Source organism: Pteronotus mesoamericanus, unplaced genomic scaffold (genome assembly GCF_021234165.1).
Source record: "Pteronotus mesoamericanus isolate MK-2021 breed Mesoamerican mustached bat unplaced genomic scaffold, CSHL_Meso_final contig_20, whole genome shotgun sequence".
In the NCBI taxonomy this organism is placed as follows: domain Eukaryota; kingdom Metazoa; phylum Chordata; class Mammalia; order Chiroptera; family Mormoopidae; genus Pteronotus; species Pteronotus mesoamericanus.
In genome coordinates this window covers 88,543,994-88,559,648 of record NW_026555085.1, presented here as the reverse complement: position 1 = coordinate 88,559,648, position 15,655 = coordinate 88,543,994, and the positions used below count along the sequence as shown (strand labels likewise).

The following is a 15,655-nucleotide window of genomic DNA, read 5'->3' as shown; positions in this document are numbered from 1 at the left end:
GAGAGTCACAGACTTTATAATCTGAAAAGAACCTAAAAATTATACAATAAAACCTCTCATCTCACAGGTGAAAGAACTATGATGCTAAACCGCCTGTCCAAGAGCATATAGTCAATGGTGACAGAGCCAAAAGACCCCCCCACACACACACTACCCTATGTCACTCAGCTTCCAACTCACCTGTCTAAGAACTAAGCCACCTTGATTGCAACTCGCTTTTCCTTTTCAATCTCTACTGGCTACAAAACACAATATGCTTGAGTCCCATCTCAGGAAGCTTGAAAACTTAACTCTTATACAGGAATTGTTTTAAATGTGAGTACAACCCTTTGTGGATATGATTTAATTCATATGCATCACTGAAATAATCTTAAAAAAAAAAACAAAAACAAAAAACCTACCACCTTTCATCTCTTTGCTCCTACTGGCTCCCCCACACATCACAGTTGAAAGAAAAAGTAGTGAAGCAATTTTGAAGTTAGTGGAGAAACTGATATGCTACTAGTTCTGACAATACCAGCAATAACCAGAATTAACTTCATTGTCCACATCCCAACTGTATTTCCATGGCAAACCCTTTCACGAAGGGGCATGAGGAGTAGCACAGAGCGTACCTTCAATCTTTCAGAGTGAAAACGGTCATCTTTTTTATTCAAGTCTGCTTATAACTGTACTTCTTGTAGTTAAAGATCATGTTCCTGAGCCTAAGCGATGAATGAAAAGGTAAAGTGCTATTCTATTACTCAAGTTCTTTTATTAAATTGGGATTACCTCGCTTCAAAAGGTGGAAAGGTTTATTCTTCAAATCTGCACCAATCTTGACGTTTACTTGAGCTGTAACATGTATAACTGGCTTGTACCATAGATGAAGTTAAAAGGAAACCTTGACACACACACACACACACACACACACACATACATGTAATTGCAATATTATGCTGGAGTTCTGCAAATTGTTACCGACGGGAGAAGCTGGGTAAAGGGTACCCAAGATCTCTCTGTACTGTTATTTCTCACAGCTGCATCTGAATCTAGAAACATCTCAATAAAATTTTCAATTCATAAAGTAAACCCTAAATGCCTGATGATGTAACTTACTCTCCTACGTTTCAGGAAAAAAATTAGTGTGCCGTGTGTGTATGGAGGGTAGAGGGAAGAAGAGAAGAAGGAAAATGATCAAATAAATAATGTAGGTATTTATAACAAGTGATTCTCTATAACAGAATACCGGTGTTCTCTATATTATTCTTGAAACTTTTCTGTAGGTTTAAAATTATTTCTAAATAAAGTTAAATAGACATATATGCATTTACACTGAAGTGTATCAATGTTTATCTTATGGCACATTCTCACTATTGGGTATTATCGTTTTACCCATTGACAGCTTAAGAATAGTGTAGAGAACTGGATTTCCTTTATTTGGATTGGCATGTTCGAGTTATTTGTATAGTGTTCTATTACAATATAAATGTTTTTCTTACTGATTTGCGATGTTCCAATTCTATACTAAATATGTTAAACTTTTGTCATTCTTGCTATAAATGTTTTAAATACAGTAATCTTGCAGTAATCTTGATTCCCTTGAGGAACACTGAGTAATTCCACCCTGAGTAACGTTTATAATAGAAAGCAGGAAGATACTCCGGTAGCTTCACTCAGGTTTTATTGGCACTTTAGTTACAACTGACATGTCCTTTAAGTTGCATTACCTCAGTATGCATCCAATGTAGATAATGTAATAATGTCATACAATTAGAAATGAAAATGCAAAGATAAAGTTTTTGCCCAAGCACGCCACACACATTGAACAAAGTCTTTTTCTATTTAGTCTAAAGTCTAAAGAGTCTTTAGAAGCTTTTAGTCATCCCATCAGAAATATAAACTCCGGAAGATATGGGCAGTTACAAAAATTGTCAGGTTTAAGGAAGCAATTCTAAGTTTATTTTTAATATATAAACTGATTCTCTTTTAAATCATTATTTCCAGAAATCAGAGTTACGTGTCCAGTTAGGCAGTAAAACTACAAGCTTCTAATATTTCCCATAAGCCAAGAGACAATAGCCTCATTCACCATTCACACTGGAAAAGCACAATGTCATGTAATTTATATAAGCCATAAATGGAACAGTAGCTTCATGCAGCCTGAAACCAATTAATGCAAGTCTTGTTAAACCTGCTAAATTTCTTAGGGTATGAAAAACATGCAGTAACTACAACTCCACAATATATTTATAGGTCTGGAATTTCAGAACTTGAATGTAATGATACAAATACTCCTCCACAAGTAGGAGGCAGAAAATATACTTAGTTTTATACTTGGATCTATTAAAATTTAAAAGATAATATATTTTAGTTCCTCATGTTAACTTTTTTTCAAGAAAACAGTAGAAATATTTACCTTGGAGAGGTTGGTGTTATTCCCATATAGTCTAATATACTTGTATCCAAAAAGAATCAGATCATCTTAAACCATTCCATATGAATTATAACAGGCAAAATGGGGGAGGAAAAAACCCAGTTATTATCTGTCAAGAAATGGAACAACTTTCAGCCACAAAGCTCAATATAGAACTCAAATCAGGGTACTAAACTCTTTATTCTATGTGATTATTCATGCTTTCACTCTATAATACATCAAATTTTTAAATCATGTGCAAATTCAAATGAATCCTATAACTTAATATCATAATCAGGACATTTTTCCATTACCTGTTGATCACTTTCATATCTTTTAAAGGCCGGTATATCCGTACTTTGTTTTTATGTGCAACGTGCTTTTTTCCCCATAAGACCTACATTACCTAGGAAAGCTGAAAGTATCTGCTGTTAACAATCCTACTATATTTTCAGGAAAAACTGAAATTTAAAACAAACTCACATTCATTAAAAATGCATCCCCTTTAAATGAGAACAACTCTTACATGAGACTGTTGGCTGTATCCTAGAAAATATCATTTCAGGCTATACCTTGATAATTCCACTGCATAAACTTTAAAATTCACAGGTATGGAATTACTTCACATGCAGTCTTAATAAAAATAAGTGGTTCCTTGCTAAGTAGCCTGGTCACTAACAGGAACAGAGCGAGAGTACCAGGCTTGTGGGCATTACTCTTTTTCCTATTTTAAAAATGTGTACTACGGTCTTGGGGAAGTGAAGGTGCAAAGAAAGGTAAGACAGGGCCTGAGGGGTGTATCTTTTCCCAGGAGTACCTGAAAGAAGAAATTTAGGTGGAAATAAATAAGGATCCAGTAGTTGGGGGAGGGAAGGTGACTATCAATTTCTAGAAACTCTTTTATATTAGTCAGTGGAAAGCAGAAAAATGTCTACCAGGATGCCTGCCCAAGATTAAATAAAACACCAGAGGTAAAATTACATATTACAAGGAAAAGGAACTTCTGAGTTGGCCACAAAAATAAGCTTGGCCCTTTTGAGAACCTTCCATTTTTTTTCCATTCTGGAAGGCCAGACAGTGCTCAGTGGCCCCGTTGCAGGGTTGCTCTGGGGAACCTCACCACTCCGATGGCAGTTCCATGAAAGTGAATCTATTACTAGGCTTCTCGATCCTTTTCTTTGTCCTATACTTTTCCCTCACTTCTAATCCAATGCAAGTCCCCCCATAGAATCCCACCAAAAAATGACATACTCCTTAATTACTTTCTCATCTACAAAGTACAACCAAGAATCTTTTCTGCCCGCTTTTTAAAAACCATTCTAATAACCCAAAGATCCAGGCATAACTTCTACAGTCATGGGTGACACTGTGTCAAGTCCACATTTTCTAAGCACACCAGTACCTTCCAAGCCTCCAGGTGTTGATCCAGGAGTGCGCTTTCTTGGCTGGGCAAGGCCCCCGGACGGAGGAGCCCGGCCTGTTATTCCTTGCTTAATCTGAATCGAAAACACACTTTGCCCATTCTTGAAGCCCTGCCCTTTTTATTATACTTTACACCGCCCAAATGTGAGGTTTACCTCTCCCTGGGAAAAAAAAAAAAAAAGGCAATCCACACACAAAATGTCACAGCTTCATCTGGCAATACCAGCTCATCCCCCCCACCCCAGTGCCTGGGGGCAAACTGAAGACAAACCGGTTTATTTTGTCAATACAGTCGAAGTCCTTACAAAATCCTTTGGTTGAAGGGGCTGGGGGGGGGGGAGGGGTTATACAGGTAAAGGTGTGACGGAATTCTGAGCTTAAAGGTGAGACTTACATGTTGGCATTACTGCGCTGAGGTCCCCAAGGGCCGAACGGTCATCCTCCCCAGTCTTTCCCCGGCTCTGCTGCTCCCAGGTCCCCAAAGGAGACCCCTGGCGCCCGGGCCGAGCGCTGCGGACCGACCCTCGTTCACGCTCTTTCCGGAGAGTTCATCGGGGTTCCCCGCAGCCGCTCCTCGCCCGCGCACCGGGCTGCGCAAGGTGGAAGGCCGCGCTGCGGAGTTCAAGTGCGGATCGCGGCGGCCAGGGGGCGGGCGGGGGCGGCCGGGGGCGGCAGGTTCCTCCTCACAGAGAAGTTGAAGGAAAGTTAAGACGAGTAGGTGGAGGCAGCTGGTGCTGCGCGCTCTGAGCAGGCTGAGGTGGGCGGGTGGGCGGGTGGGTGGACGGGTCCGACTCCGCGGTCCTCGCCCCCGCCGGCCTGGGGCGGCACGTGTTCACCCGCTGGTGGCTCTTGCACCGCCCCGCGGGCTCCGGCTGCCCCCCGGGGCCGGGCTCCTCCGCCCGCGCTTCCGGCGCCGAGGCTTGGCCCGCACTGGGGGCTCAGGTGCGGCTGCCCGGGCGGCGCCCGGCGTCTGGCCGAGCCCCCGCGGCCCGGGGCACCCCGCGGCTCGGCGCTCCGCGGCGGGGGCCGTCCCGCAGGCGCAGCTGCCCCACCCAGGATCTCCAGAAAGCCAGAAGTCTCGCTCCAGCGCGGGAGAGGCGCTCCCCGAGCTGGCAGCGAGGTTAGCGTGGAGAGGGCCGAGTAGGGGTGGGAGAGTGGCTCCAGGCCAGGCTCGGCTCCCGAGCGCGGGACTGGACCGGGCCGACCCGATGTCACCCGAGAGCCGGGAGCCCTGAATCCAGGCGACCCTCTGCGCAAGCAAAAGCGGGAAGTGGAGGCGGCGATGTGGACATATCCTCCCTGCCCGCTGGGGTTCCGCGCTCCCAGCCCACCCGAGTCGGATCGCGGGACGCGTTCGCCAAGCTCCAGGCGACTTTTACTTTTCTGTCCCTTTTTCTCACCGCCCCCCCTCCCCTTTTCTGTTTCTGTCTTTTCTCCTTTGTTCTTTTCTTTCATCTCTCTCTCTCCTCTCTCCCCCAGTCAGCCTTGAGGGCTCCTCTGTGTTCAGAGCACACTCAGCCACCTATACCATCACCACATCTCTGGGTCTCTTGAGCTCTTGAGTGGATGGAGGGGACAGCGGGTAGGGGGACTGAGTACCCCAACAGGCCCCTCTCCAACCAAGGGCAAAGATCAGTTTTAAGAGGTGGCTGAGCAGGAGGCAGCTTCGGTGTTCCTTTGCTCACCGCCGCACCCACCACAGAAGTAAACCCACTGACTTGTTGGGCGCCTATATGTAGTTAGGCAAGCAGACGTTCGTACTTTTGGATTAGAATTGTCTTCTGTTTAAATGCATCTAAATACTCCCCGGAGTGGTAACACTTTACACCTTTGCCATTGCCCTCGATTTGAATTATTCAGATCCCTTATAGGAAGACCTTTTTTTGCGTGCCGGGTGGTGGGGGGTGCAGCGGCGGGAGGACAGTTGCTCTGATGTGGAAACAGCCTCAAGGGTCTGAGAGTGGGGCAGCCAGACTTGGCAGGACTAGGGACAAACTGCCCCAACCGCAATTTGGCCTGGAACCCTGCAGCCAGAACACTGTCTGCTGCTTCACGGGATTCAGGGATAAGGCTAGACAGTCATACTTTCTTTTAAAATCTTCATTAGAAAAAGAAAAAAACAATAACGAAGGGATATTAACAAGGGGCTGGGAAGATGGTCACAGAACATTTTATTCGGCAGGATTGCTTTGCATACGCAAACCTAGTTACTCACTGGGGAAAGTCCACTGCCTGAACTCTCAGTCTCCTTCCTCTGAAGTAGCTGCTTGGCCAAGGGATCTGGACACACCTCCCTGAAGATGAGAAGACAATAAAAGGATTCACACTTGGAAAGAAGTTTCCTTCCCCTTGTGTACTGCCAGAGTTAATCCACAGAATGCTAGAGCTGTAACTTCGAAGGCTGGAACCGTGTACACATTCAGGGCCAGAGTAGCCCGGCTGGAACTGTGAGTGTGCACACATGCACACACATATGCACAGGCCACACACAAGAGTGCCAAAAAGTTATGTAACACTGATAGGCTTGCAATAGAGAACTGATGGGGTGGAACCGATGAGGGAGAGCAGGCCTTGAGCAGAGACAGCTACAGGACGGAAGGAAGCTGGAACACTGCCACCCAATCCAGAGGCTTGAAAATCCAGGGTGTGTTCTTGTGACTTTTATCAGTATTTATTTTGATGAATAAACAGTATGATTAAGAGAGACATTGAATTGTAGCACTTAAGGGAAACAAGTTTCTCCAGCGCTCTCATATTACAGAGAGGAAAATGAGACTCATAGATGTGAGGTCTGCATAAACTACCTACAGACTTGCAACTCAAACCAGTCTCTGTTACACCAGATTGTCTCAAGGAAATCGTGAGATCACTCATGCATGCAAAAGTATTTATTATTTCACAGTCCTTAGTTCAGAAATCTGGGCACAGCCTAGTACAGTGTCTCTCACAAGACTTTCCAAAGGTAGGTGTTGGCTAATGCTGTGGTCTTATCTGAAAGCTTGACTGCGGAGTCATCTGCTTCTGAGGTCATATATGTAGTTGCTTCACTCTTAGAATTTTAAAGTTAGAAGACACCAGGAAACATAAGAGCAAACAAAAAAAATTTAAATCCTGTATTATGCAGGGTTCCCAAAAGAAACAGAACCAATAGGATGTGTATACAAGCAGCTGGGGAGAAAGCTTTAAGGAATTGGCTTGCATGACTGTGGAGGTGCAAGTCCAAAATCTGCAGAGTCCCCAGGCTGGAGACTCAAGGAAGAGTTGTAGTCCAAGTCCAAAGGCAGTCTGCTGGCAGAATTCCTTCTCACTTGAAGGAAGTCAGTCTTTGTTCTATTAAGGCCTTCAATTTATTGAATGAGGCTCAGCCACATAATGGAAAGCAATCTTCTTCATTCAAAGTCCACCTATTTAAAAGTTAATCTCATTCAGAAACACTTTCATGGAGATATCCAGAATAATGTTGACCAAGTATCTGGACACTGGCCCAGCCAAGTAGACACGTAAAAGTAGCCATTGCAGTAACAGAAACAAATGTACATCAGTCTAAAAGAATAGTATACTTAACCTGTGCTATTAGATGTATGTTAAATGTTCATACATTCATGTACTGATATTTCTATACAGTTCCATGAATCATATCTAAAATATGTTAAGGAGTCATCACTGCCATTGGTCATTACATTAGTAAAATCTATGTATGTTGATAGTTTTGTCTTCAAACTAAGGATTTTCTCTTTTTCCTTTGAAAAAGTGTTTTAGGGATATGGTGTGAGTAGAGAAAACTACATGTTCCTTTAATACAACACCCTGGGTTCAAAACTTGTTCCTCTAATTAAGCAACACTCTGAACTCTGGTATTTTACTATGTAAACTATGCAAGTTGATTTGTAATAATGCTTACAATGTTCATCTCATGGAGGCATCAGGCAGACTCAGCGAGTTAATGATAGAGAGCACCCAGCGTATTTGCTGGGATTTGGTAATATCGGTTGCCTCCGCCTGCCCCATACATCATCATAAAACTGAAAGTGCCAGGGCCACATTCCTCTGCGTGCAGGAATCTTCTCACAGCATTCCAGACAAAATGAATATTGAACATCATCTGTTTGAATCCTTAACATTGGTGAACACTCAACTATGAGAAACTTCCTCTTTCTGTTGATTGAATCAGAAATTCATGCCATCAACTTCCATTCAGAACAAGGACATTCTATCTTCCACAAAAAGCCTTTCAAATATCTGAAGACAGCTATCATCTCTCTTCTCAGCCTTTCTTTATTCAGTTTTCACAGCCCTAGTTATTTTAACTATTCAGTGCCTGGCTTCTCCTCACACATGTGATTCACCCTTCACTAGCAACACATGAGTCACTCTCAGCCCTCTTGACCGTAAACTCAAAGTGGATTCCTTACCTCTTCCCTGATGACAGTGGGATCCTTACCTTTCCTAAACTAGAAATTACTCTTATGTAAATAAAAGTCAATATTGACCTTTAGAATAGCTACGTATTTGTAGTAGAAATAGGAGTAGCTTTTGTTGTATTGATCTACTGTGTGCTAAAGAGTATATAAATTGTGTTCTATTAATCAAGTTGTTCAAGACATACATCTTAATTTATAAATAATTAAACCCAATTTCTGTTTCTCCCTCTCATTATGCCTTACTCAATTCACTTCCTTGCCTCTCACCAGGCTTGTTGCTTTCTTCAGCAGGGAATAGAAGAATTATGGTTCTTGACTTCTACATGTCAGCAGCTATCAAGCTGTTTGGTCCCTGGTCATCAGTCCACATAAGAGTTGTCAGTCTTGTTGAAAGGCTCTTCCAGATTCGTGGCTCTGTCTTGACTTCCAGATGAGCCATCACTGTCCATCAGCCTAGTCCCAAGCAGCTATTCTTTCTTGGGGGCCTTGACTCCTCTCTGGGTTTCTATCTGAGAGGCGGGGTGCAGGAATCTACTCAGCTCTTCCTTTCAACATGCCCCACCCCTCCATCCCTCTTCCTTCCTTTCTGTCTTGAGAAAGGAGCTATCGCTTCTCTTTCTCCGCTGGGTCTCAGCATTTTATCTGTACCCCAAACTCTCTCAATTATTTTAGTGCTAAGGTTGTGAAAAACAAATCCAGACACTCGTAAGCCTTTTATTTTTTCCTCTGCCCCCTCATTTCCAGAAGCTATAAGCATACACCAGCTAGAAGCTTGAATAGGAAGGACAAGGAGAAACTAAACAGAGAGAGAAAGAAAAACTAAAAAGCTAATCACATAAAACCATCATGCCACCACAATTGCAATTTTTTACAATTGATTATTATTCCCATTTAAAGATATTCCCATTTAAAGATTGACATTCAAAATAGTTACGCAATTTACCCAAGATCATGCAATGTGTAAGTGGAAGTTAAGTTCACAGTAGAATCTGGTGACTTCTAATATTGTGCTTTTCCCATGGGTGTTCTCCTCACTATTGGCCCCAAGGCTTTCCATATGAGCTATCACCAAGTCAGAATGCCTACCTTGCCCATCCTGAATCCATGGTCAGGGAGCCTAGTACATTTTATTCTGCTGCATTCAATCCATTGTATCAGTTTATTGAAATCAAGTTGAAATTTGATACCTTCATTAATCTTGTTGAAAACCTTTTCCACGTGTTTGCCACATGCAAATTCAATAATTCTTTTTCCTATATTTAGAATATATATGTGATTATATCTTTTTTATAAAATTTTCTTTCTTTTAAAGATTTTATTTACTTATTTTTAGAGAGGGGGAGGGAGAAAGAGAGAGAGAGAAACATCAATGTATGGTTGCCTTTTATATGCCCCCTACTGGGGACCTGGCCTGAAACCCAGGCATGTGCCCTGACTGGGAATCAAATCAGCAACCCTTTGGTTCACAGGCTGGCACTCAATCAACTGAGCCACACCAGCCAAGACTATCTGTGATAATATACTGACCCAAGCAAAGCCCGGTGGAATTCCACATGGGGCCTGCTTCCTAGCGGTGCTGATCTGCTGATAATCGACATTGGAAGGCACGCATTTTGAAACAGTTGTTAGCCTATGTTGCTTTCCTTTCATCTGGTACACTTTCTCCAACTGCAGACCCCAAATTATCACAGAATAGTATGTATATCAGAAAATTCATGTAACTTTTATATTCTCCTGATCTACTAATCTAGATATTCTAGTTATCAAACCTGAGCATGAGTTTGAGGATATGACTTGTTCTTGATGAACTCTTGCTGGTTCTTAGAAATATCTCATTCTTTACAAGCGCTCAAGAGGCATCTTTTGAATAACCAATACCTGACAATATCTAGGAGAAACATCAAGATCATTAGGTTTTGCTTCCCACAAATCCTTCTTTCCTATGAGAAAATCAGAACAAATTATGTTTTCAAGCTGACATGACATATATTTGTGAGCCTGATTCTTATACTTTGGTGATAAATATGATATAAACATCATGTACTGAAAGCTCTTCAGTCTTCCATGGATAATAAAAATACTAACATCAATAATTACTACTCTTTTTAGTGCTTCCTATGTATATAACACTTTATTACGATAGTTATATGTAGTATCTCTGTTACTCTTCATACGAACCCTACAGATACAGAGATCTGGACCTTTTCTTTTTCTGACCACAACATCTATATTCTTGACCAACCAATGAAAATCCAGCTATAATTGCCTGGAACATTTACATAAAGGTTCTAGTTTACAGTCTGGTCAGAAAAAATACAAGGAAAAAAGACATGGATCTAGGAAATACTGGCATACAGATTTTTCTAATATTACATTATTGTTTTTGGAAACTTCACAGTTATAAAAACTGGAAAAAATTCCTGAATTATATAAGAAAATCAAATAGAGAAAGAAATACAATAATATGAGCTACATTAATCTAAGTAGTTATTACTCTCCCTATTCATTCATTTAATAAAACTATTGATCTACTACTTTATTACAAGTATTTTTCTTCTTTTAAGTATATTTTATTGATTATGCTATTACAGTTTTCCCATTTTTTCTCCTCTTTATCCCTCTCAGCCCTACGCCCCCACCTTCCAGCATTCCCCTCACCTTAGTTCATGTCCATGGGTCATACATATACGGTCTTTGGCTTCTCAATTTCCTATACTATCTTCAACCTCCCCCTGCCTATTTTGTGCCTACCATTTATCTGTCTTTTTCGTGGTAGCTTCCCCCCATTCTCCCACCATATGATAATCCTCTGGTAACCCTCCATGTGCTCTCCGTTTCTGTGATTCTGTTCCTGTTCTAGTTGTCTGCTTAGTTTGCTTTCTTCTTTTTAGATTCAGTTGTTGATAGTTGTGAGTTTGTTGTCATTTTCCTGTTCATAGTTTTGATCTTTTTCTTCGATAAGTCCCTTTAACATTTCATATAATAAGGGCTTGGTGATGAGGAACTCCTTTAACTTGATTTTATCTGGGGAGCACTTTATCTGCCCTTCCATTTTAAATGATAGCTTTGCTGGATAGAGTAATCTTTGATGTAGGTCCTTGCCTTTCATGACTTTGAATACTTCTTTCCAGCCTTTCTTGCCTGTAAGGTTTCTTTTGAGAAATCATCTGATAGTCTTATAGGAGGAACTCCTTTGTAGGTAACTTTCTGCTTTTCTCTTGTTGCTTTTAAGCATCTCTCCTTATCTTTAATCTTGGGTAACTTAATTTTGATGTGTCTTGGTGGGTTTCTCCTTGGATCCAACTTCTTTTGGACTCTCTGAGCTTCCTGGACTTGCATATCTAGTTCCTTCACCGGATTGGGGAAGTTTTCCCATTATTTTTTTCAAATAAGGTTTCAAGTTTTTGCTCTTTCTCATCTGCTGGCACACCTATGATTTGGATGTTAGAATGTTTAAAGTTGTCATGGAGGTTCCTAAGCCTATCCTCTTTTTTGAATTCTTGTTTCTTCATTCTGTTCTGGTTTAATGCTTATTTCCTTCTTTTCTTCAATTTGAGTCCCAGTTTCCTTCCCATAACTGTTGGTTTCCTGTATGTTTTTCTTTATTTCACTTTGCATAGCCTTCACCTTTTTCTCTATTGTGTGGCCATACTCAACCATTTCTGTGATCATCCTGATTACCAGTGTTTTGAACTCTGCATCTGATCAGTCACCTATTTCTTCATCACTTAGTTGTATTTCTTCTGGAGTTTTGATCTATCTTTCATTTGAGTCATATTTCTTTGTCTCAGCACACCTGTTATGTTGTAGGGGTGGAGCCTTAGGTATTTGCCAGGGCAGAGCAACCCAGGTCACTGCACTGGGAGGCTGTGTATGGGGGAGGGGCCCAAGAGTGAACAGGGCCACTTGCTCAACTCCCTGCCAGGTTTGAATCACTTCCCTCACTTCCCACTAGTGGATTGTGCCCTTTGAGGTTCTGATTCACAGGTGGGTGGGCTTGTGTACATTCTAAGACCCTGTGGGTCTCTCCAACAAACTCTCCTGTGAGGCTGGGAGTTTCTCCTGCCACATCCCCCACAGATGTTTACAGCCAGAGGTTTAAAGCTCTAGTTTCCCATTGGAACCCTGGGTTGCACGGTCTGTCTCACGCTCCAATTGTTCCTCCCAGTTATTCCTCCTGGTTTATCCATACATGAATGTGGGACCACCTGGTCCGCCAGCCACCGCCTAGCCCTCTGCCCTCCCCATCAGCCAACCACTGCCTAACCTGCACTAGTGGACCAGTCACTGCGTCATTTGCGCAGTCTGCCAGTGGCCACCTAGCTGCTGCTGTAGGCCAGCAACCCGCCTCGCCGGCACAGTCAACCAGCCGCCACCTCCCCCGCACTGGTCTGCCAGCCGCTGCCTTGCCCCTGTAGTCCACCAGCTGCCCCCTCACAGGCACTGGTCTGCCAGGCTCTGCCTCGCTGGCACGTCTGCCAGCTGTCACCTCACCCCTGTCTCCGCGGTCTTCTAGGCCGCTGCCTTGCAGGAGTCCTCTCTGCCCTGCCGCCCGCCTCTCTGCCCCTCCTACCGATCTGGATGAATATTTCTTATTTAGGGCCTTGGTTGTCCAATTTCCATATAGTTAGATTTCCTGGCAATTCTGGTTATTTTTTGGTTTTTAAATTATTTGTTGTCCTTCTTTTGGTTGTGTGAGGAAGCAAAGTGTATCTACCTATACCTCCATCTTGGCCAGAAGCTCCACTCTATCTACAGGTATTTTTCTAAGCACTGTCATGATAACAATGAACAGCAATAAAAAAGCCCCTGCTTTCATCAAGCTTGAATTCCACTTGGGGTGGGAGGAGAAGAAGGTAGGAAAGTAATAAACAGTAGATATGTAGAACACAGATAGTGATAAGTTCCATGAAAAGCAAAGCAAGACAAGATTGAAGAAGATAGTGATGACAGCTGCTGTTTTCTTGAGTGGTCAGAGAAATCCTCTAGGACAAGCTGTCACTGTAGAAGAGATTTGAATGAAGTAGAGGATAGACCCAGGCAGTTATATGAAGGGTGTTCCAAACAAGAAGTAAAAGCAAGCACAAATGCCCTGTGGTTCTATGGGCTTGGCCTGCCTATCAGAGCAAAGGGAACAGAGAGGCTGGACTTACAAGAGAAAAAGAGAATGAAGTCTGACAGATAGCAAAGGACTAACATTTTTGCCTTATGGATAATAGAACAAGCTTTGGGTTTTACTGTAAGATAAGGAGTCATTGGAGTAATTTTGAATAGACAAAAGCGTGATCTGCATGTTGGAAAATAGACTAAGCATAATAAAAAAAAGATAATGATGGCTTGAACTAGGGGGATAGAAATGGAAGTGGTGAGAAGTTATAGACTTGATATAATTGGATATGGAATATAAGAAAAAAGCAGAGAAAGAGCACTTTGGGATTTTCACCTGCACAGCTGGGTAAATGGAGTTACTCATAACTAAGTTGGAGAAGGGTGAGGGAGAAGCAGGTTTGAGAGCAAAAATTAAGACTTCCGTTTTAGACGTAGTAAGTCTGAGACGTCTGCTAGAAAATCTAACACATGCAACTACCACACTGCATGAAATATATTAGGGACTCAATAAAATTAATTAAGAAAGCGAGCATTGCATTCTGAAGTTGTGCCTGAGAACAGCATCAAGCTTCCTTGGCAATTGTTTATAGAATAAACTTTCATAGAAGAATGAGAAGTTTAGTTATGTCCTGAAGAATAGGTTAAATTCTCAGCAAAACAGAAAAAGAGTGAGAATTTGAAACAGTGGAACTATTTTAGCAACAACGTAGGAAAAAATAAATATTTGAAGGCAAGTGAGCTAATGACGTGGCTGCAGTTATAGATTCTACAGGCTGATAAGCAGTGAAAGGCTAATGGATGGTAGATTGTGAGAAGCTTGGAGGGTCAGGCCAAGGAATTTGACTTATTTTTAACTGTCTTCTGTTTCTGTTTAGCTTTCTGGCAAGGGAGTGACATAATGAAGGCAAGTTTGTGGAGAATTAATCAAGATAGACTATAATAGAGAAGATGTATGCAAGCAGAGGACTGTAGTACCCGTGTGAGAAAATAGATACTATGAGGACAATAAAAATGGAAAGGAAATAATGGGTTCAAGAGACTCATAAAGTCAAAGAGACATGATTCTCATCTAGTCCAAACCTAAATAACAGATATCTAAACTCTTTGATACACACTTGACATTATGGAGGCAAGTTTGGGTTGGCCGGATCCTTGTTAATTTAATCAATCATACAAGATCCTTTGCTAATATTACATGTTATTTCTGTGTGTGTCATTAGGGCTGTTTACCAGGGTGGTGGTTCTCCTGAGCTCATGGTAGATGTGTTCTTTCCTTTCCCTTGGATGTTAGGCAATGTAATAATACTTGCTCACACAGGTTGCATCAATGATGTGTAGAACTTTGGGACAGAAGTTTTCAAAAATTAGAGTGCAATTTATTACTGTGTCTTCCTCCTGACACAGCAACTGGTATAAAATGATGGAGATTCCATCAGTCTGGGTTCCAGAGTGAAGATGATGTAGAGCAGCTACTTGAGCTACCCTGAAGAATTGAATGGGAAGGACAAATAAACTTTGCTCTTATATGTCACCAAGATTTGGGCTTGTTTGTTACTACGGTATAATCTGGCTGATTCTGATCAATACAATAATGGTTATTTAAAGAACCAATAAGCCATGTACATTCAAATGTTAGAGATATTTAAATAATTAAAAGGAACCTATTTCATGTGGAAAATCTCTTTTTTTCATTTCCCGAGTGTTGCACAACAGATACATCTCTTGAAGTATAATGATATTCATAAGTCTAGCCAAAAATAAATGAGCATAAACAGGAAGTAATTAGTTTTTATTATATATTTGTTTTCCTGAGTTGACTCTATATAATTTTTCTGTGATCGGCTTTTTAAAAATCAAAATAAATAGTTTGCAGGATTTTGGTACAAAGTAGAATGTGTATGTGTGCATGAAAGGAAAAAAATAAACTTCCCATGGGAGAAGGCAAAAAGGACTAGAAGTAAACACTTTGTGAAACCAATGCTAACATCCTGTATTGGTCAGAATTTAATATCTGAGATACTATTCTACAATGGGAGAAAAGTTTTTTTTTAATTTAAGAAGCAAATTAAAAGGAATGAACACACTCTTTAACACAAAGGACATCATGCAATTGTACCTAGAGCTATGCAGCCAAAATAATTATAGAGATAAACAATCAATTTTACATTTTAAATATACAATTGGCTCTTGAACAACACGGGCTTGAACTGCACTAGTCCATTTATATGCAGGTCTTTTTCAATAACCATCACCCCTCCATATCTTGGGTTTCACATCAGTCTGTTCAGCTCACTGTTAGGAATCCATG

General features: G+C 41.6%; 1 protein-coding gene across 2 annotated transcripts in view; it reads right to left on the bottom strand.

The window, feature by feature from the left end:
* The window catches only part of ADGRG6 (adhesion G protein-coupled receptor G6), a 128,259-nt gene extending 123,858 nt beyond the window's left edge, over positions 1-4,401 (bottom strand). For both annotated transcript variants that reach the window (XM_054570045.1, XM_054570044.1), the window contains exon 1: positions 4,212-4,401. In XM_054570045.1, coding sequence (XP_054426020.1) covers positions 4,212-4,213 — 2 coding nt within the window. In that variant the 5' untranslated portion in view covers positions 4,214-4,401. The remainder of the gene's footprint in view (positions 1-4,211) is intronic.
* Positions 4,402-15,655: the final 11,254 nt, after the last annotated feature.